This window comes from Ursus maritimus, unplaced genomic scaffold, assembly GCF_017311325.1.
Source record: "Ursus maritimus isolate PB19 unplaced genomic scaffold, ASM1731132v1 scaffold_4, whole genome shotgun sequence".
In the NCBI taxonomy this organism is placed as follows: Eukaryota; Metazoa; Chordata; class Mammalia; order Carnivora; family Ursidae; genus Ursus; species Ursus maritimus.
Genome location: NW_024426552.1, coordinates 53,009,613 through 53,032,925, shown reverse-complemented (window position 1 = coordinate 53,032,925; position 23,313 = coordinate 53,009,613). Strand labels below are relative to the sequence as shown.

The window sequence follows — 23,313 nt, the reverse complement described above, 5'->3', positions numbered from 1 at the left end:
TTTTTTTTTTTTAAGATTTTATTTATTTATTTGACAGCATGCAAAAGTGAGCACACAAGTAGGGGGAACAGCAGGCAGAGGGAGAAGCAGACTCCGTGCTAAGCAGAGAGCCCGATGTGGGGCTCAGTCCCAGGCGCCTGTGATCATGACCTGAGCTGAAGGCAGATGCTTAACGGACTGAGCCACCCAGGCGTCCCTCTCCTGGATTATTTAACAGTCTTCTGCCTGATATTCCTGCTTCCATCCTTGCTCCCTCTGTCTTTAATCCAGCAGCCATGGTAAATTAAAAAAAAAAATCAGGTGGTGTCATTCTGCTCAAAAACCTTCAATGGCTTCCTACCTCCCATAGAGCATAAATGCCCAAATCCTCACCCTGGTCTGTGAGGATTTATGATCTGTCCTCTTGATGCTTCTCTGACTCATAATCTACTACTTCCCACTTCCTTAATTTGCCCCTTCCTGACCCATCCTTAACCACTCAGAATGCCAGGCAGACTTCTACCTCAGGGCCTTTGCATTTGTTCTTCTCTGTCTGGAACATTCTCCCCCACTTATTTTCCCCCTCAACTCTTGCAGGTCTTTATTGAAATGTCACCTGATGGAGCCCTTCCCAGATCACTCTATTGAAAACTGTAGCTCTGTATCACCAACACTTTTTTTTTTTTTAAGATTTTATTTTTAAGTAAACTCGACACCCAATGTGGGTCTCAGACTCACAATCCCACGATCAAGAGCCGCACACTTCACTGACTGAGCCGTCCAGACATCCCTGTGTTGCTGATACATTTTACCCCCTTTCCCTGCTATTTTTCTCCATGACACTTATTACCCTCATACATTTCATGTATTTTCATACATTTTACTTATTTTTAAAATTTCTGTCTCCCCTGTTAGAATAGAAGCTTCATGGGGGCAGGATATTTCCCCCCCACTGATGTATCTCTAAAACTTAATGCTTGGCACATTGTTTGAGCTCAACAAATTTTTCCTGATAGAAAGTGAGACATGAGGGGCGCCTGGGTGGCACAGCGGTTAAGCGTCTGCCTTCGGCTCAGGGCGTGATCCCGGCGTTATGGGATCGAGCCCCACATCAGGCTCTTCCACTATGAGCCTGCTTCTTCCTCTACCACTCTCCCTGCTTGTGTTCCCTCTCTCTCTGGCTGTCTCTATCTCTGTCGAATAAATAAATAAAAAACCTTTAAAAAAAAAAAAGTGAGACATGAGAAAGAACACAAAGAAATTCATGGGAAATATGAACATTTCAGGGACATTTGAACCACCATTCAAGTAAGGATTTAAGGATTATATTTCTATTAAATACACATATTAAATATATATATTTATATATATTGATATATTGATATATATATATATTGATATATATAAATATATATATATCAAGCTGCCTTCAGCTTGATCTCCTTTGGGCTAGCCCAATTTCTTTTTGACTTTTGTAAAATAGCCTCATTGAAGCGTTGTCGACATAAATGTAAATGCTGACATGTGTATATATGCGTGAGACCGTCACCGCCATCAAGACAATGCACGTATCTGTTCAAAAGTTTTCTCATGATCTTTTGTAAGTGCCCCTCTGCCCTTTCTCACTCCTCTGAGTCTTCCCCTCCCCACCCAGTCCTTTGGCAACCACTAATATGCTTTCTGTCCCCATAGATTAGATTGCCTTTTCTCGAATTTTATAATTTGAAATCACACAGTATATACTCTTTTTGTCTGGCTCATCTCACTCCACATCATTGAGATTCCTCCATGCTGTCACATATGTTCATAGTTCATTTCTTTGTGTGCTAATAATGTGTGGTATGGACATACAGGAGTTTGTTAACTCCTGATGGACACTTGGGTTGTTTCCAAGCACGGCTCCCATGAACATTCACAAAGTGCAATTTGTTTCTGAGATTTGGGGTTTGAGGATAGCAGCTTCACCTCACTGAGTGATAAATACAAAAATCAGATCGGCTCAGAGAAACTTCCCTGGGAGCAAGTGTGAGGCATTAAGCAGTTAATGTGATTTGGCCAAGTCCATTGCTGATGTGCTGCTGACAGCCCGCCTTAGCTTCCGCCTGCATTATGTTTCCTGACGAAGTGAATCATGTCAGGAGCCTTAGACACATCAGCGGTGCAGCGCTGAACATGGACGCTGATTTATGGATTCCTTGAAAGGCAGCTTCAGCCTCCTAATAGGGAGGATGTGATAGGACCGGATCACATTGCTAATGCTCCCGGGGGGCTCAACCCCAGGGTCTGCCCGCTTCCTAGCCTTCGAAACTCCGTCCTGTTATACTTATAATTTTACAAAACATTTTTTGTCCTCAGCCCTCAACCGTGTGTCTAGGCCAAATTCCTGTTTTCAAAGTTTTGCCAACATGCGTTAATCTGTTTTTTTTTTTTTTCACACCAATTCAAGCTGCGGCAATTGAATCTGCGTTTGGATTTGGTCTGCCTGGTCTTCTCTTGGGAGGCATTAACACATGACTGACAAGTTAATAGAGGGCAAAATTTGATTGCAGAGGTTTGGCTGTAGAATATGGATTTTATTTTGGCTTGTTTACAAGTGTGCTATCAGCTGTAAGAGTAAACTGTGAATATCGGTCAATTATTTTCTAGAGCCTTGCGGATTTCTTTAACTGTTTAACGGATGGTTTTCCCACTGCAGACATGCTCCTGGTGTCTGGCAATCCCTCTGACTTTCCGTTTTGCTCTCATGGAGTAGTTGCTGTGGACAGCCGGGATGATGCTGGAGAATTGCTGGCCACCGACGTAAGGCTCGTTAGTTATCAGCGCAAAGTTTGGTAATGACAATGAGAAAAGAAAGCCTTTCAGATGCTTCTTCTAAAGGGTCCTGGAGAAGTCACTCTCCTTCCCTTGGGGGTGGAGGGTGTAAGGAGTCCCTCTAAGTCTGTGTCTGTCCAAAGTTCACTTACTTACTGCAAAAGTACACATTGTGAGTACGGTAACTTTGGAACGTTTGGAAAGATAGGAAGACATTTCAACGCAATGGCAGCCACTGTTTTTATTTGGTACAGCAGGTCTTTGTAGTCTTTATTTTTTTTTTTTTCTTTCTATTTGGGGTTGCTACTATATAGTTGGTTTGGTGTTTTTTTTTTTTTAATAAAAGATCACAATCACACTGCAAATACTATTCAGTATACAGTTTGCTTTTTTGATTAATCCTGTAATATAAGCCTTTTCAGTGTTCTTACAAACTCTTCATAAACATTTAAATGAATACTTAATATTTTACCAGACATGTGTCCTGTAGTGTAGTGACTATAGTTAGCCCTTCTCCTCTTGTTAGACTCAAAGATTTTCTGTTCTGTTTTCTACTGTGGTAAATATCTTTGTAGGTAAATGCTTTTTCTGTATATGAGATTCACCTTACGCTAGATTCCCCAAAGTGAAATTACTAGGCAAGGATTATGAATTTTTTATAGTCTCTTGATACATATTCTAAATTAACCACTAGAAAGACTGTAGTGATTTCTATCCTCTGGGAGTGTGTAAGAAGACACATCTTACCATGTGAAGCGAGTGTGTGAAAATACACATCTTATCACGTGCAGCGGCTTCTTAGGGTGTGGTGCTTGGGTGCCGTGGTTTTTTCTTTTCTGGACCACTTCCCTTTGCCAGTCTTTGAATAAAGTTGGGGGGATATATGGGAACCGCCCCTAATAAGCAACCCATCGGATATGGTGCTACTTTCTGCCATAACGATGGGAGGAAAATAATTTACCTCATAGAGCCAGTTAATGATCAATGGCTGGAAGGGAGAGGAGGGGAGCAGAGCATCCAAGGAAAGTTCTAAAACTACTGGAAGTTAAACAAGCCTTCCTAATTCCCTTTTAAAGGGATAAGCAGACTGCGGGTGACCAAGTGCCAACAGGGCCGATTTGCATTGCTTTGAACAGAGCTGTCACACCTCGGGCTGTGGCGATCTGTTTCATTCCCTTTGACAGCCCGTGGAGTGTAGGGAGGTGTGACACACAGCGGGGGTGAGGTGCTTACTGCAGCCATTAGGCAAATGAAGACATGGCCATCTGTTTCTCTTTTTACAGCAGGCCATGGACATCTTGGGCTTTCTTCCTGATGAGAAGCATGGATCTTATAAACTCATTGGAGCCATCCTGCACTTTGGAAACATGAAATTTCAACAGAAACCCAGAGAAGAGCAAGTGGAGGCAGATGGCACAGAAAGTAAGAATTACTTTGAGGCCGTGGCATATGCTCTCTTCGGTTCCCCGACCCCAGGTCTGCTCTCCTTTCCTTGCAGTTACCTCCCCTCTTGGTTTTTGAAAATGTTGAAACTGATCAGCAATCTCCCTCGGTTACTGTTCTTCAAAATCTATTCTCTTAACCACCATTCTGATGTATAATTCTTGTATCTCGGAATGAGAAGCATTCCTTAATTATTGACAACACCAGTAAATTTGCTAAACGTGGGTAATATAAGCTTGACAAGGAGAGAGCCCTGCTGTCAGCACACAGCCTGCTGAGAAAAACAGAAGGGAGCAAATTACCAGAAGATGGATGAAGTGACATAATGGAGGTGTGGACAAAGATCTTTAGAACTCCAAGGGTGGAGTTTCCATTGGGTTGAGACCACAATGACTTCATCTCCCTTTGTTTTTATTCACATGAAAAAATCTATAGTCTTGCCTGCTTATCAAAAAGATTTGAGGCATCTTACAATGAATCATCTGTCTAGAATGAACATTAAAATAGAAAATCACAGTTATGAAAAGCAGGAAGCATAGTGATTATAATTATGCCATTTAATATTTAAATTCCTGGCCACTGAAACACAAAGGAGAAAACCCATTCATTCAAATCTTTCAACAAATAATTTTTAAAAATTTTATATTTTCAGTTGGGGTAAAATATACATAATATCAAGTTTACCATTTTAGCTGTTTTTAAGTGTATAGTTCGGAGATATTAAGCACATTCACGGTGTTGTGCAACCATCACAAGTATCCATCTCCAGAACTTTTTCATCATCCCAACTGAAACTCTGTACCTATTAATAACTCCCTGTTACCCCCTTTTCTTAACCCCTCTCAACCATTATTCTGCTTTCTGTCTGTGAATTTGCCACTCTAGGTATCTCAGGTAAGTGGGATCCTACAGTATTTGTCTTTCCATACCTGGCTTATTGCCCTAGCATAATGTCTTCAAGATTCATCCATGTTATAGTTTGTGTCAGAATTTCATTCCTTTCTAAAGCTGAATAATATTCCATTGTGTGTATATTTCATAATTTGTTTATCCATTTATCCATTTATGGACACTTGAGTTGCTTCTACCTTTCACTACTGTGATTAATGCTGTTGTGATCATTGGTGTTTGAATAGCTATTCAAGTCCCTGCATTCAATTCTTTCATACAAGCCCAGAGATGGACTTGCTGGATAAAATGGTAATTCTTTGTTAAATTTTTTTGAGGAACCATACCATACTGTTTTCCAAAGTGGCTGCATCGTTTCACATTCCCACCAGCAATGCATAATGATTTCAATTTCTCCACATACTCGTCGACATTTATCATTTCCTATTAAAATTTTTTTTAAATAATAGCCATCCTAATGGGTATAAGGTAGTATCTTGTTGTAGTTTTATTTGCATTTCCTAATGATTAGTGATGTTGAGTATTTTTTCATGTCCGTATTGGCCGTTTATATATCTTCTCTGGAGAAATATCAATATCAAGTACTTTGCTCATTTTTGAATTGGGTTGTTTTCTTTTTTTCTTTTCTTTCTTTCTTTCTTTCCTTTTTTTTTTTTTTTTTTTTTTTTTTTTTTTTTTTTTTTTTGTTGTTGTTGTTGTTCATCAGATAATCTTTGAGGCCAGTGCACAGCCCAGGCACTATTCTGCTAGGGATAAATCTGTGAACATGATTTCATCCCTGTCTTGACTGCCCAGTGTGGGAGATAGATGGTATACATAAACAGACAAATAGACATGAAGTCATCATGAAAAAAGTAACGCAGAGCGGAAGAATAAAGAATAATAGGGGTTAGGGGGTTCTTGTAGATAGAGTGGTCAGAAAAGCCCCTCAGGGAAGAGAACACTTGAGCACGGGTGAGAATGCAGTGAAGGACCTGTGACTTACGTAAACCTCTTCTATATTAACCTGTCAAAATATATGCTTTTGTGACATCTTATATGTCACTTTATTTGTGGTTTTTGTCTTTTTTTCTTTTCCCACTGTTTGAAACAGGTTTTTGAGGAATTGTTTTCATTATGAAAGCTGAGCATACTTACTTATCATAAATTACATATAAGAAAGCGATGCGCGTAATGTCGTCCAATCTCCCCAGTGGCTCGTCCTCAGAGTCTTTGCTGGAGCGTCCTCATCTTTCCTCCTTCTAACTGCTGTCGGGATGCTGGCCTCCATCCTTGAATCTTTTCTCTGCTCGTTGCTCAGGTGATCATCTCAAATTTAACATGTATAGAATTGAACTCTTCATCTCACTCTGCCCCAACTACCAACCTTCGTTTCTCAGTTTTTAGTAAATGTCAACAGGATTCTCTCAGTTACCCTGACTCTTAGCATCCTCCTGAACTCCTTTGTCTCTGTTTTACTGTGTCCACCTTTAAATATATATAAAACTCATCATACTTACTCACCATGACCAAGTCCAGTGTTACCATCTAACCTGAACCATTGTTTCTTACCAGATTATTGCAATAGCTTCTTTATTGGTCTCCCTGTCTTCACTCTTGTCTCATTACTGATAGTTTCGCACTGAACAGCCAGTGGTGATCCTTTCATGGTATAAGTCAGTTCATGTCTTCTCCTCACTCTAGACTCATCAATAGCTCCCATCTTACTTAAACCACAAGTCCCCCCCCCTTTTTTTAAAGATTTATTTGAGAGAGAGAGAGAGAGAGTGTGTGTGTGTGTGTGTGTGTGTGTGTGTGTGTATACAAGCCCTGGGAGGGACAGAGGAAGAGGGAGAGAAAGAATCCTCAAGCAGACTCCATCCTGAGCACAGAGCCCAATGAGGGGCTCAATCCCAGGCCCCTGAGAGCATGACCTGAGCTGGAACCAAGAGTTGGATGCTCAACTGACTGAGTCACCCAGGTACTTCTTAAACCCCAAGTTCTCATCATAGCCTCCTTGTCCTCTGTGATACTTCTAAATCTCTCTAATTCCCATCTGCTACTGTATACTGTGATATATAATAAAAGAAATTGTATTTGATCTCTGTTCCGGAGTTCTTAAAACCCTTGGAATTTTCTAAGTGATGAGAGCAATACAGGTGATTTTGTTATGTTGATGAGGTGACTTTTGGACTGTACCTAAGGAAGGGGGCTGATCACCATAGGAACTAACCATGTGGTTAGACAGATGGAACTTTCACCTCCACCAGGGGAGAGAAGAAGGCTAAAGATCGATTTCTATCACCAATGGCCAGTGATTTAACCAGTCATGTCCTTGAAATGAAGTCTCCATAAAACCCCAAGAGGACAGGTTTGGAGAGCTTCCAGGTTGGTGAACACATGAAGATTTGGGGCGGGAACTGTGCTTGGAGAGGGCGTGGAAGCTCTGCACTCTTTTCCTATACCTTGCCCTCTGCCTTCTATGCCATCTGCTTGTTCCTGAGTTGTATCTTTTAATAATAAACTGTTGATATAGTAAGTAAAATGTTCCTCTGAGTTCTGTGAACCCCTAGCATATTAATTGAACCCAAGCAGGGGGTCATTGGAGCCATGAATCTATAGCCTGTGAGTCGATAGCCCAAGAGACAACCTGGACTTACACCTGGCATCTGAAGTGGGAGAGTCACAGCCTTGTAGAACTGAACCCTTAACCCATGGAATCTGATGCTCTCTGTGGGTAGAACTGAGTTGAATTGTAGGACACCCAGCTGGTGTCACAGAATTGCTTGGTGTGGAATCACCCCCCACCCCCCACTGACCTCTATCCTCAGAATACGGTACAGAACCTTCACCTATTTCCCCTTCTCTCGGCCCCACTAATCTCTCAGCTCTTCTAAGAGCGTGTGAGCACTCCTGTTCCAGGACTTTATCACTGACTCCTCTTCCTATCTGCAGCTCTTTTTTCCTAGGCATGATGGCTGACTTCCTCACTTTATTAAGGTGTCCTCTTAAATGTTTGTTACCTTACCAGAAAAGCTTTCCCTAACCACTCCCAACATCTTCCCATCGCTCTCTATCTGCTTACCCTGAATATTTTTTCTTTGTGTCGTTCATACAGTTTTTTAAAAAAATTGACCATCCTACTTCTCAATCCCCATCAGACATAAGCTCCATAACAGCACGGACTTGATTTGGTGTGTTCAGTGCTGCATTTCTAGGTTTTAAAACAGGGCCTGGTACATGGTAGTAGATAATTATTTCTTAAAAGAATCCTACTCTCAGTCATGTTTCTCAGTCTTTTCCCGTTTCTTATTACCAGTTTAGACCGTCAGCAGCTTGCATGTTGGCATCTTGCAATGGGTTCACTTTCTCTCTACCTTCCTGCTCTGGTCTGTCTTGCATATGTGCACAAAATTAATCCCTGTGAAGCCTGACTCTATGCCATTTCTTTGCTAAAAGTCTCTTTAATGTTTCCCCATTACTCAATGAATACCTTATAGTATTACATCAGAAGTCTTCTGTGACCAGAAATCACTCGCCTTTCTCAGTTTATTGCTCACTCCCTGACTTCATGGTCCAGTCTTTGACCAAACCGTCTCTCTCCTACTGTAGTGCCTGTAAGTCATGCTGTTCGGTCTCAGAAATTCTTGTTCTTCTTGTGTTTGCCTATCAAAACCCTTCTCATCTTTCAAGGCTCAGATCAAATACTGTTTCCTTTTTGAAATCTTCCGTGGTCAGACAGTGCAGAAGGGATCTCTCCTTCTTTCAAACTTTCATAATAATTGATCTCTTTGTCTCTGATAAGCAGTTGTTTTACTGACTTGTTATTTTTTGTTTTATTTAGTCTCATGGATTATAAACTCCTTGATGTCAAACTTTTCATCTTGTTTATCTCTCTTGCCACAGCCTCTAGCACTTAGGCCTTACGCAGGGCAAGTGATCAGGAAACGTTGTTCAATAAATTATGGAAATGTGAACAGCTCAGAAACAATATTATAACCCTACAAAAAAGGCTAACAGTTGAATGTCATTCTTTTAACCCCTCTTCCACATTAGCCAGGATGTGGATTGACAACACTGGATTTTGTTCCTTTCTTTATATCTGATTGTTTACATATGGGATTGAACTAGGATGAAATTGTAAAGTTGGAGGAAATTGCCTTTTGTTTTTCTCTACCCCCTTACTTGTTTTCAGGTAAAGTCAGACTTAATTCTGTCTTCTTGACTTCAAAATGTACTTACTAGGGGTGCCTGGGTGGCTCAGTCAGTTAAGCCTCCGACTCTTGGTTTTGGCTCAGGTCATGATCTCAGGGTCCTGGGATCGAGCCTGTGTCAGGCTCCATGCTCAGTGCAGAGTCTCCTTGAGATTCCTTCCCCCTCCGTCTCCCTCCTGCTCCTCTCCTCCCCCTGCTCACGTGTGTTCTCTCTCTTTCTCACAAACAAACAAACAAACAAAATCTTTTAAAAAATGTATTTACTAGAGCTGGCAGTAGCTCTTAAACTCTGCTTAACATTGAACTCACCCAAGAAGCTTTGAAATTTTTGGAGCTCAGGCCTCACCCAGACCAATCTGAGTAGGTCGAGGCACCATTGTCTGTTTCGACATCTTGCTGGGACACTCCAATGTGCAGCCTAGTTTGAGGACCACTATAATATGGACTCTGTTCTCGGACCTTCATGCACATCAGAATCACCTGGGGAACATGATGAAAACAGGCCCAGACCCTAACCACCTTCAGCAAGCCGAGTCCTTTGCGCCTTTATGAGCTCTCCAGGCCATTCTGATCCATGCCAATGTTTGAGGACACCTGCTCTGGCTAAACTATCAGACAGCCTAATTAAAACCCATGGGTTTATGTGCAAGGTCCTCAGGCATGATGGTGGGCATTTCATAAAGTCCCTTTTGAGAACACATCAGGTCATATGATGAAAATATGTTTACAGACCTTACTGTGTTCATAATAATTCCTGAATGTCAGATGGATCTTCATAGACTTAAACTATTTTCACCCTGGTTGTGAAACTCAGTACAGATGAAGGAATTTATTTTTTAGAACAAGATGACTATTGTTTTCTGTCTAAACAAAACAAAACACAACAAAAAACTGGAGACTGTGTAATGATATACACCTGTAGGATAAATGCAAGGTGTACTACTTCTCTGTAGTTACTTGACTGTCTCTGGAGTGGGTGGGAAATAATTCTGTAATGTTGGATGCTATTTCTGTTACAGCCTAAGGTGGGGTATTGTACAGAGAATTTGGGTTTCCTTTGTTCATGGATAAAAATAGACTTAAAGGACTGTCCTTAACACTGGAAAAAGGAGGCATGAGTTTGAGACTATTATTACCTGTATTGTCCATCTGAATGCTCCCAAAGCTCAGAAAAGTGAACTCCTGTCTTTCCCCCCCCTTGAACAGATACTGTGAAATTGTTCGTTTTTCACATTGTCGGGTAGTATTCATTTCCACTCAGATTCATCAGGCATATTACAGTTCTCTCTTTCTTTTAAATATTTTCATTCTAGCTTATGTGCTCTTTAAAGTCCCTTCCAGTGCAAAAAGGCCATGATTCTGATCCACTGGCTTCTCCACTTGGAATAATCATGCTTTTTGTCTCCAAACATGGCACTCTTCACACGGATATCTCAGCATTGAATGAACATATGTGCTCTACTTTTGGTTTTTCCATTTGTTTTCCCAAATAGGCTTTGCATTTTGAAAGGTTTCATAGCAACTGAGTACCTGGGCCATTATCTCTGACATAGAGTAGGTGTGTAGCTTGTAGAAATGTATGTATAATGTGTATTGATTTTAGCTAACAAGCAAATAAACATTTCAAGCTTTTTAAGCCTTTGTGAAAATTTCAAAGTCCCACAAAAGGAAATGGGTATAGATAATACAAAGGACATATTAGCTCTCTAATTGTTTTTTTGTTTTTAGTTTATTCCCTGTCTGTGGTTATTGCTCAGGAAATCTTGTACTTCTTAGTGAAGTAAGGAAAGACTGCATTTCCTTCTCTTATAAAACATTATTTTATAAAGTGACTACATCAGATATACTAGCATATATCAGAATTCATCTAAAAATATAGGATGTGCTGGAAGTTTCAGAGGAGTGAAATATTCCTATTTGATAACTGAAGAAATCTACAATTGGAAATATGCTTATATCTTTTTGCCTGTGCTGTCTCTTGTATTATTGTCATTTTTAAAAGCACAGGATGTGATACATGCTTATTCACTCTTTCTGATAACACTCATTCTTCCCCCACTTTCCTTAGAAAATGGAAGCACTGTTTTAGAATAATGCCCTTTTGTGGGTTGTAAGTATTCTTGTCGGGCAGCAGAGGGCACTATGGAGCAAACAGAGACTTCACAGGAAAAGAAAGGTTTTTGATAGTGTCCTGGCTTAGGTTGATTATTGGTGGTTGTCTTGAATTACCAAATTACATAGCCCAAGGCCCTGTTTCATTGAAAGAATCTACAAGTACATATGTAGAAGGAAAAAATAGGCAAATAATAAAGATGAGATTTTCCATGTCTGCCAGATAAATATTTCTTTTCAGAAGAGGCCAGTACCAAGAAGTAGATTCTTTTTACAATGAGGTATAATTCACATGCCAGAAAATGCGCCATTTCAAAGTATACAGCTCAGTGAGTTTACCACTACCTAATTCCAGAACATTCCATTACTTCAAAAAGAATCCAATATACACTTGAAACCAGTATTATGCTGTATTGTAAATAACTGGAATTTAAATAAAAACTTGAGAAAAAAATAACAAAAAGAATCCTGTACCCACTGGTAGTTTCTCCTCATCCCCTTCTCTCTCTAACAACCACAGGGGCTACTTTCTGTTCTTTGGATTTACCTATTCTGGACAGTTCATATAATTGGAATCACACAATGTGTGGCCTTTTGTTTCTGGCTGCTTTCACTTGGCATAACGTTTTCAAGTTTGGTCCCTGTCGTAGCATGCGTTAATACTTCATTCCCTTTTTATGGCCGAAAAAGTTTCCGTTGTATCCATACACTGCATTTTGTTTATCCATTCATCAGCTGATGGACGTTTGGGTGTTTTCCACTTTTGACTGTTATGAATAATGTTGCTAGAAATATTTGTGTGTAATTTTTTTGTATGACCATATGCTTTCACTTCTATTAGGTCCATACCCGGCAGTAGAATTTCTGATTCCTAGAGTAACTCTACCTTTTCAGTAGCTGCCAAACTCTTTTCCTTAGTGGCTCTACCATGCTACGTTCCAGCCAACCATGTGTGATGGTTTCAGTTTCTCCACACCTTCACCAGCACTTGTTATTGTCTGTCTTTTTGATCATAGCGAGTCTAGTGGGTGTGAAGTGGCATTTCATTGTGGTTTGATTTGCATTTCCAAGAACTAGAGTCTTTTAAACATTTAGGATTCAGACATTTTATTTCAAAACTACAGTCTACTTTGCTGCATCCACCTAAACATACCCTTCTTTCTGTTTGGTGTTAATGGAATGAATTTTAATGGTGTTTTCCTTTCCCTTCTCCCCCCTTCCCTCCTCCCCTCTTCCTCTCTCCCCCTTTCCCTCCTTGCCTTCCTTCCTTTCTTCTGACCAGGTGCTGACAAAGCTGCTTTCCTCATGGGCATTAATTCCTCTGAGTTGGTGAAGGGCTTGATCTATCCTAGAATCAAAGTTGGTAATGAATATGTTACTAGAAGTCAAAATGTAGAACAGGTAAGGTGATATTTTCAGGACGTTGTGACTCTCTGATCTTATAGTAATTGTATACATATTGTACTTGTTATTTTTCAGCTTCTGATGATGTCTGGAACAAGAGCTTCTCTAAAAAAGCATGGAAGAGCTCCCATGAGTGTTTTCACTTGGGATGCATACCACAGTAAATGCTCTTGTGTTAAGCATCTTTCCAGATTCTTAATATAAAGTTTGATACTCTTCCCATAGGTAACAAGTCTCTTTGTAGGTGGAGGCAAGCCCTTTACTTGTGACCATCAGCTCTGTTGTCCAGCTAAGAAGCTTTCAAAGCTATGAACTCTGACATGGGTAAAACTGGCAAATTGGCATCCCCTACCTATTTGGAATATTGACTTTTTAGAGGAACAGCCACGGTAATTGAGTTAGGGTTTTAAAATACAGGCTGAGGTTAATATTTGAAGGAGGGGTGTTGAGAGCAGAAATGAGAGATGGAAGGTCACGTAGGCTTTGTGCAGCATCCCGGAGAATGTTTTAATGATAAAATAACAAGCGCTCTGAGGCCTGCTGATCCTGAGGCTTTGTCAGAATGCAGTAAATGTTGCCAGGGCTGCCGGCTAATGAGACCATCTAAGTATGCTAGTGCATTTCAAAATAATAATTCACGTCTCTAATGCCTATTAGTCAGTGTGTGATCGCCATGCTGCAGTAACACATACACGCTGAAATCTCAGCTGACAGTGACCTAAACATTCCTTCCTTCCATCAAGCCCAGTACAGATCGGACAGTCTTCTTCCATGCTGCACTTCCGCCTCCTGAACCACGCGGCCTCCAAAGTGGCTGCACGTGCCGAACAGACCGTTGTAGAAAAAGTGCACCCCTTAACTGCTGGGGCGAGAAGTGATGTCATTTCCACTAATATTCTAGTGGTGAAAATTATCAGATGACCTAGCTACGGGGGGCTGAGAAATGTAGTCTTTCTGGAAAGAGGGAATGGTACAATCGCAGGCATTGTCTCCTTCTGTTCTTACAACAATACTCAGAGGTAAGTAGAGCGGACACACTGACGTCTTCCCAGTTGGGGAATCTGAGGGTTAGGGGACATAATAACATAAGTGACACTGCAAAGGGCACACGGCTAATATGCAGGTGACATTTAGATCATCTTACTGTATATACGTTCTCCATCTGAAAATGCGATAGACAAATGCACAAATGTGTGATAGAAGACAGTTATTCTGATGACAAAATTCTTTTTGGTCTATTAAAGCATCTGGTGTGACTATGTTAGTTAACACATTTCAGTCATCTCCTAGTTTAACTTTCTCAATCAATAATCCAACCTCTATCATAATACTAGACTGAGCCCATCAGTTTCCATTTTTGCTCCCTCCTCACCGGACCTCCTTGAGGCCGTGGACTGTGATTCGTTCATTCCGGTGCCCTTGGTCCCTAGCACATTGCCCTGCAAGTAGCAGGTGCTCCATAGACATTAACATAAACTAAATATTGAGCTGAATTTGAACCATGATCAGCCGGACAAGTAGTTGAGCTATTGCTTGTAGTGAGGTTAGGGGTGTTTGGCAGTTTCCTGCTTCTTAACACATTTGCCACGACGTGCATGCATGACACGCTATGATTATAGAACAGGGACTTGCTCTGTGTAAAACTAATGAGCCCAGAGGAGGACTGAAATCAAACCTTCGCCTCTTTAATATTGTGTTCTCAGGAACTGAGTTACCACCAGCCTTTTCTATAATAGAACCAGTGAAGCAAGCTAATGTATTATTATCCAACATTAAAAGAAAAAAAATTCTCATCTTCCATCCTCTCTGTCTCTTTCTCTTTCTCCCGCTCCTGGAGAGAGAGTAAGAAAGCACACTGTAAGGCTTTTCTTTTCTTAGGAATTTTACTGACTTTATAGAGACAATTGCCACTGCTAAGAATAGAGATGTATGTGCTCCGTTGATGACAATTGCAGAAGATGGCAGAAATTCTTGCAGTGTTAACACTTACAGGGTTCGGTTCCAGCTCGAATGCTGACTAACTCTGGGACCTTGGTCAAACCTCTTCACCTCTCTGAGCACCCAGTGAAGAGGTGGAATTCCTCTGTGTCTCAGTGGAGGGGTGACTGGCATCTGAATGGGACGATCCTTCAGATGTGAGTGTGTCCTGCATATGGTAGGGGTTTTGCATTCTTGCTCCCGGGTGCTCGCTGCCAGTAGCACTCAGGCATGATGACAGTTGGGAAACACCCTCCCTATTTTCCAATGCACTCCTCCTTCAGGGGTGGGGACCATCCCCAGTTGAGAGCCACTGCACGTCATTATCAAGAACTAAGGTCCTTTAGGTCCAGTATATTACGATTCTGCGAGAGTTCTAACTATGCCCGTTAGAAATAAGTTGTTTTAATTTTCAACAGTTTAATAATGATAAAAAATATCGTAATAGTAACCACTGAGCATGTGCTAAATGCTTTGTATAGATATCTCATTCAATTGGACAACAAGCATATAAAATTTATTATTTTTGGAGAGAGTGTGGAGGGGGAGGGGCAGAAAGAGAGGGAGAGTCTCCAGCAGGCTGGCAAGACTTGATCTCATGACCTTGAGATCATGACCTGAGCCAAAATCAAGAGTTGGGTGCTCAATTGACTGTGCCACCCAGGTGCCCCTACAAACTTGATCTTATTTATATTTCCATTTTATGGTTAAAGACGGTGAACCTTACAAAGATTAACTGCTCAAGGTAGCCTGGTAAATATTGGAGTGAAGTTGGGGAAATAATAGAAGCGGAAGCGGGATGGGAGAGCGGGAACTAACATGTAATGGGTACCAGGCACTGAATGTTGTGTTACATATATTTACATCCTCTGTCTCATTGACTCTCTCCCTACAACCTCGACAGATGCATATTTTAATGTTAGTTTACAGATGAGAGAAGCAACGGTCCAAGTGGTTACAATATGGCTGTTTGACTCCATTTCTTCTTGGTGGTGGTGTTTGTTCTGTTGTGTGCTATTGCTTCCTGATGACCAGGCTTCTGTGAGGTTATTTGAAAAAGAGCTAAGGAATGAGACCATGTAGTCCCTGAAAAGTGGAAGCGTAGATCTAGCTGCCTAAGTCCTCCTCCCTTGGATAGAAAATGATGACAAGGATTAATTAGGAAGCCGTATGTTGGTTTACTGGTTTCCGTCAGCAGACGCCATGCCATCTACTTCTTCCTCTGCCTACAACTTCCGGCTTTCTTCCTGTTTGTTCACTACTCTCAACCCCAACCAGTTTCCCTCCCACCCTCACTTCCAAATATTTAGGAAATTAAAAGGGGGTAAGCCAGTTCGTCCTGTTCTTTTTAAAGTTTCAAAGTGACTGCTGTAGACAGAGAGTGATTTCCTCAGGGCTCCAGAGGATAAAAATCATTCCTGGTGCTTTATTTGTGTGGGTGTGCTCTTGACGCCCATAATGAAAAACTGTAACGCCGTCCAGCTTGTGTATTACTGTGGAAATGACTCAAGATAACTGATCAGAGAGTGGGTGACTCATACCTAAATCACCACCAGACACCAACTGGCCCCCACTGCGTGCTTTCTCCTGGGTAGCTGAAGGATGGATGGGGTAGGCCTATTTTAAATGTTAAGTGGCTGGAGCACATTCTGCTGCCAGGCTTGGAGAATGTCCAGCTGAAATCCACTGGTACTTGGAGTCTGTCAGAAACCTGCTACTATAGCAGCACCCTTGCATCGTGGAAGTGACGTCTGCCTTTAGATGGCATTAGCCCGTGCAGAGGCTGGAGCTCTCCCCAGCAGGTTAGAGCCTTTGCCACATCCCTCCAGGGATGGGAGATGCAGCCTGAGTTTTACAGTAGGAGAATCTGAGTCAGATTGATGCACTAAATTGCCATTTTCCCCACAGGGAGTTGAGAGCAACCCTGGGAACTGGTAGAGTAGAGAATGTGGAAGCTGAGCCTAGAAAGAAACTTCAAGAACATGATTCAGGTGAAGATGCTGCAATCCAGAGAGGCTAGGCCACTCGCCAAAGGTTATATAATTTAGCAGCAGCAACGGCAGCAGCGGACAAGGGCTAGGCACTCCAGATCCCTAACCAGTATTTTGCAAACTTCATGGTGCCCAGAAATCCGCAGGGGATCATATTAGGGTACTGGTTCCGATTCATTCATAGGTCTGGGATTGGAGGCTGAGATGCTGAGGGTCAGCATCTTCAACGTGCTCCTGGGTGGTGCTGACGCTGCAGATCTTAGGACCACACTTTGAATAGCAAGGCTTTAGAATGCATTACCACTCTATCCCCGGAAAGTTGGCCCTTTGATAATAGGAACAGGATTTCTCTCCCAGGACTGTCTGGTAAGGTGGCACCAGGCTGGCTCACCTCTGGGTTTCTTCCCCTCTCCTCCCCCCTTTCCTCCTTTCCTTGCTTCCTTTTCCCTTTCTTCTCATTGTATTAAATTTCCTCTCCTGTATCATCTCAGCAGCATGCTAGAACCGCAGAAAGTCAATAAATAGATCCCGAGTTTACTAGAAGGTGGCTGCTGTTAGGAAATGCCCAGGATTACAGTGCACACTGCTGGCAGATGTGGAGTGCTTTCAATGTGATTTGCAGGTGACCTGTGCGGTGGGTGCCCTGTCCAAGTCAGTGTATGAAAGGATGTTTAAGTGGCTGGTGGCACGAATCAACAGGGCGCTGGATGCCAAGCTGTCAAGGCAATTCTTCATTGGCATTCTTGACATCACTGGTTTTGAAATTCTTGATGTAAGTATATCGGGTTAGAATGAAATCAATGCATATTTACAAGGAGATCAGAAAATGTGACTCGTACGTTGGAAAGTGTAGTCAAAGTGTTCTGAGATTCATTCTGTGAAAACCCAAGGGCCCCTCTGGTTGGAAAAGAGTTATTATTAATATTAAAAATAACAATAATTATTAATGAAATTAAAAATTAATCCAACTTTAAATTAAGGTAAATAGAAATAAAAGAACCTTTTATGATTTTGAATTTCGATATGATTACGTGTTATCTTATTGTCATAATCTTTAGTTTGCAAGTATATTTGAAGGAGGTAAGAATTTAATTGAGGATTCTTTACTTATTGGGTCTATTTGCTGGCATAGTGATTGTGGTTATGATATTCTCTCTACATTTTTCCAAGTGGAGCTCAATTTTATTTAACCTTTTTATTGAGATATATTTGACAATTAAAAAATGTGTATGTTTAAGGCATACAACTTGCTGGTTTGGCACATATTTGCATTGTGGAATCATCACAATCAAGTTAATTAACATATCCATCACCTCAAATAGTTACCATTTGCTCAATTTTACTTTTATCTTTTCTTCCTACCAAATCACGTCTTTGAAGTATAACAGCCTCGAGCAACTTTGCATTAATTTTACCAATGAAAAATTACAGCAGTTCTTTAATCAGCACATGTTTGTTCTGGAGCAAGAGGAATATATGAAAGAAGGCATTGACTGGGTGTCCATCGACTTCGGTCTGGATTTACAAGCCTGCATAGATCTCGTTGAGAAGGTAACACATGTGTTTCTCCTGTTCGTTCTCATTTAAGGACAATCGTCCCCGCTGGCCATATCGATCCCTATTAGGACTCGGGCTCTGTCAGGGGATGGGAGACGGGGCCGGAGAGCTCTGCGCGTTCTCTCTTAATGGGCTTTGTGTGCAGCCCCCGTGGCCACGAGCTAAACCCTCGCGTCGGCTGCCCTACTCCATCATCTGCCACGCACACTATCCCCGTGCCTTTGCTGCTTATGCATGGCCTCCACTGCCAATGCGCGAGGAAACTTGTCGAGATTAAAAATGGTCATGCTCTTGACTGGAAAAACACAGAGCTGAAAATATGAGCACTGTAGGGCCTGGCGGATTAGCATAAGGTGAATGAGTAGACCCAGAGCCGCTTAACGAAATGTGGCACATTAGCATGCAAACAAACAACTGTCATAAATCCTCAAGGCCACTACCTTGCAGGATGTAGTTTGTTCATTTAATTGGACAAGTACCAGTTAGTTTAAGTAATTTATGACAATACTTCATGGCTTATTAGTAAATTAGCTGCAGTGTATGGTTTCTGAATTCGGTGATGTTCCCGTACTCCGAAATCTTTTCGTGTGCTCTGGGAAAGATTAACGGGGTTTGCCGGGGGGATTGAGGATAGTGTTTTCTGTGGCTTTGTCCGTGGGAACATGCGTGGTGGTGTTTCTTGCTAGAACCGTGACTTGCGGGGAATTCCGGAGCCAGGTCTGGGAACGCCAACGCCTAGTGCTTTCTCTGTTCTGAATGCTCTCTTTGGCTAAGTGGTTGCGCCTGATTCTCCACAGCCCTGCCAGGAAGGAGCTGGGTGCCTGACCTCTCACTGTCTTTGCAGGCCTCAGGTTTCACTGATCAGTGTGCCATCAACTTTATTTATTAGGCTTTCGATGAAATGACATCTTCCTTGAAAATAGCCATTATTCCTAACAGGAATGGAGGTCTCATTGATTTTGTTTATTTTATAGCCAGTGAACTTCATAGAGGGAGGACAGACTGATTAAAAAAATAATAATAATGCTAATGAACCAACCTCTGAGCCGATTAAAAATAATAATAATAACAGCCCAACCATGGAATGGTAAATGTGTGCTGGCATTATTCAAGCAGAGAAATGAAAGTAAAGAACTGGACGGACAGATTTAGCTTTTGGCCATTGTCGCCTGCAGTATCTGTTTACTGTGATTATGGTGAGATACCATTTTCGGGCAAGAAGGCGGGACATGGACATTATTCAGACTCAGATAGGTCTGTGAACATTACTGATTTTTAGCTGATCTGAAGCGCATTGTCTCATTGTGCCAGTCTCAGTGATTCCAAATAACACCCTAGCACCATGGATGTAATTTCCTGTCGCATTTTCTCCTGATATGGTAAAAATGAGGGGGGAAAAAAAAAAACCCTGAGCAGATGATAGAAAGAAAAGATAAATCTTTGGCTTCCTGTGAATGATTTCAAAGATATTCAGGTCAGGCAAATGAGGAATACTAAAACTTTTCTTGGCATGATTCTATATTTTGAAAAGACCTGTTAAGCTAGTTCAGGCTACGTGAAGAAAACTTGTTGTAAATATTAGTGGCCAAACTTACTCCTTGAAATAGAATGAATCATGAGAAGTTTTCCAAATTCAAAAGAACTGAAATACATCAACATGTACAAAATGCCTTATAGCCTGCATCCGTGTGCGTATATAAGGAAGAGGGGTTTTCTTACATAAAAGTTTCTAATTTTTATGTTTACAAAAACGTTTGTCAAACTAAAAAAAAATGTATTTTAATACCACCTTTAACTGTTAATTTGGTCGTCAAGCATACAGTGACCTCCTCTCTCTCTATGCAGTGAACAAATCTATTACAGGATTTGCTCACACTTATTACTTGAAATAGTCTCATTTGTTTAGAACTCGAGCATTGATAATTTACATGTTAAAGTATTAACCTATGATTACATATTTATGGTTTTGCATAGGTATTGTATTAGACAAATACATCCAAAATTATACATTTAAAGCCTTGCTGCCCCTATCATTGCAATCACCTTGAGAGGCTGCCTCTATTTTCCAATAATTGAGCCCTTTTGCACAAAGTTCCTCATACTCCAGGGATTTGGATAAGGTTTTAGAACATTACCAGCTGTGGGAGAGAAGTAGCTGCAGTACTGATCATCTTACCCATTTTTAACTCCAAACTGTAGTACCTAGCTTGGTCACATTTTTTACCTTCCTTCCCTGACTTGGCCCGAATAAATTTTTATTGTTCCTCTACAGTGATACGGTTTCTAAAATAACTTAAATCCTGGTAGCATCTTGGCAATAGGTGTTGCTGCCTATCCCAAGTGGGATCCTTTGGGTATGCTAAGTCTGGTTTTCTTATTATAGAATGAATCCCATTAATATTGAGTTCTCTCTTGTACACCCATGAGTATTTCCTTGAAACGCGTCACTCCAAGCTTTCGGTTATGACTCTTTCTAAAAGTCTGACTCCTGCCCACAGCAAAGCAGCCCAGATCCCAAAGCTCAACCCTGGGTGTCTTAGTGCTTCCCTGTCAATCCATTATGGAACAGAACTTTGCTGGGGACCTACAGTCAATCCGCTTGGAACCCACCGCGCTAAGGCCTGTGAGAAATGCAAACCAGAGGCATCGTCCTGTCGTGGAGGAACGTAGGGAATCCTGGGAAAGGTGTCCTCTTGACACCAAAACTTTTACTTTTTTTTTTTTTAATTAAGCAAGAGTACATTTGTTTAGCAACTACTTGTTTTGATCACTTCCTTGTTACCTTGTTGGTGAGGGAGGGACTCCTGCCGTGGGGTATAGGGATGGCTGAACATAGGACATCCGACCCTGGACAGATGAGGTCGATGACCGCTTACTGGTCACATACACTCACAGCTTGGATGCCATGCAGGGCCACGCGGCCGTTGCTCTTCTGAGCAGAGTGAATAAGAGGGGATGGGAGCCAGGTTTTATAGTAAGAATAGGGTGAGGTGACTGTTGTTTCTCAAGGGAGGATGTGATTGACTTGCTTGAATAATTCCGAGGGCTGCTAGGGATCTGAAACCCATCACTCAAGGATAGAAGCACTGGGCCTGGTCCCATGATGAGGATGGTTGTTTGGCAAGGGGACCTCAACCACGGAGCCCAATGGGGAGGGGGAACTTGTGATTAGGTCACCGAGGCCCTCCCAGTTTTCCCCAGATGTCAAGGCACATGTGATGTTGGGCCTTAATTTTAGGGCTAATGCCTCACTACTCTGTTATAAGACTGAATTAAATGCTGTAGAAAACTTAAGCAGTTGTTATAAGTAGCAGTTGCCCTTAGGAAGTGTGCAGTCAAGTAGGAGATTTGTAAGTCTAATCAGTGTAAAAATATGTCTCGGTATAAATGCAGGAAAGGCACAAAGGCCCACGGAACTCAGAAGAGCTGGAGTCACCTCTGCCCGTAGGACTCTTGGAAGGCCCAGTAGGAAAGGGTGTCAAATTTCAGCTGGTCAAAAAGACATGATTATGATTTTGTCAGGTGAAGAGAGGAAGATAGTGAGCAGTGGAAGGACCAGCAAGAGCAAAGCATAGGGGTAAGTAAGTGCAAAGGCCACATTCCAAAACGTTAGGTAGTCTAGTAGCACATGGGATACACAGAAAGAAGTAGCTGGAAGAAAAAAAGGAGGGTCAGATTGTCAAGAGAGGCTATGTAGTTTATACCTTCCTTTTTGGCAGTGGGGAGCCAGGGAGGGCTTCGTGCTGGGCAATAGAGCAGTCAGAGCTGCTTATGTTTGTTCTGTGGGTTCGTGTCTAGTTCTGGAACAGGAGGAAAGGCTAACATTAGGGCAGTTGGGGAGCTGTATAGCAGTCCATGTGAGAAGTGAGGAGGTCCAGAGTCAGGACAACAGAAATGGAAATAGCAAGAAATAGACAGACATAAAAGGAGGGAAGGCAGGTCAATAATATTGGAAGTAGGAGAGGCTAGAGCCCTAAGGCTCTGAATCAGGGCAATGGGCTCAGACCATTCGCTGTGCCATAGGGGACATTAGATGCTACAGGGCGGAACGTAATTACTTTGTTTCCTGACCTATTTGGAAATTAATTTGCCGGAGGGCCTCATGTTTCTTAGAAGCTTTACACCTCCTGAGGAATGGACAAATGGAGAAGACCCTGAAAGAACAGTGTTATTCCCCCTCCTCAGTGGTCAGGTTGTTCCACTCGAACCGTGACATGTACTTGCTTAACATAAAGCTTCCAGTCGTCCCAAAATGGAAGTTGGCTTTTTTAGACTCCTGGCATGATGGCAGTCCTCATGTATGGAAGGTGACTGAGATGGGGTCTGTCCCTCTTCGTGAGGCATTGCCACAACCGTGTTGTTAACAGACACCATCCCAGGAGATGCTTAAATTTTTAAATGATTTAGTCCAGTTTTCACCGAGGGTTGACCGTCGCATGGTAGGAAAATCCGTGGTGCAAGATGGAATCTGTGCCTCCCAAGGCCTACACCAGTGAATCAACTATTCAGTTTATCAGATTCTCCCTCCTCTTCCTCCTCCACGTCACTTACTTCGTCAAGAACCCATGAGATCAGTGCCATCAGGAGCAAGACAGGTGTTGGTTTCACTTGGAATATTTTGTTCTCATTTAGGACACTTCACATATTCACTCATCATTCCCCACCCAGATGCTTGGGAGGAAGGAAGATGTCCCAGAACTCTTCAGTACCAGAATTAGTAGTGAAATGTTGTTAATTATATTTTCTATAAAGCATGAGTTTTAAGTCTATGAGAACATACAAAAGAGGTAGAAAACTATAGTCCATATATTACAATGGTAGACTCGGGTGAATCAAAAATATGATCTTTAGGGGCGCCTGGGTGGCTCAGTTGGTTAAGCGTCTGCTTCTGCTCAGGTCATGATCCCAGGGTTCTGGGATTGAGCCCTGAATCCCTG

General features: G+C 41.8%; 1 protein-coding gene across 1 annotated transcript in view; it reads left to right on the top strand.

Annotated features, from left to right (window-relative positions):
* Positions 1 to 23,313, top strand: part of MYH15 (myosin heavy chain 15) — a 147,000-nt gene that overhangs the window by 24,999 nt on the left and 98,688 nt on the right. Inside the window, exons 10-14 of the mRNA XM_008706610.2 lie at positions 2,675 to 2,778; positions 4,074 to 4,212; positions 12,730 to 12,848; positions 17,442 to 17,591; positions 18,200 to 18,370. Coding sequence (XP_008704832.2) covers positions 2,675 to 2,778; positions 4,074 to 4,212; positions 12,730 to 12,848; positions 17,442 to 17,591; positions 18,200 to 18,370 — 683 coding nt within the window. The remainder of the gene's footprint in view (positions 1 to 2,674; positions 2,779 to 4,073; positions 4,213 to 12,729; positions 12,849 to 17,441; positions 17,592 to 18,199; positions 18,371 to 23,313) is intronic.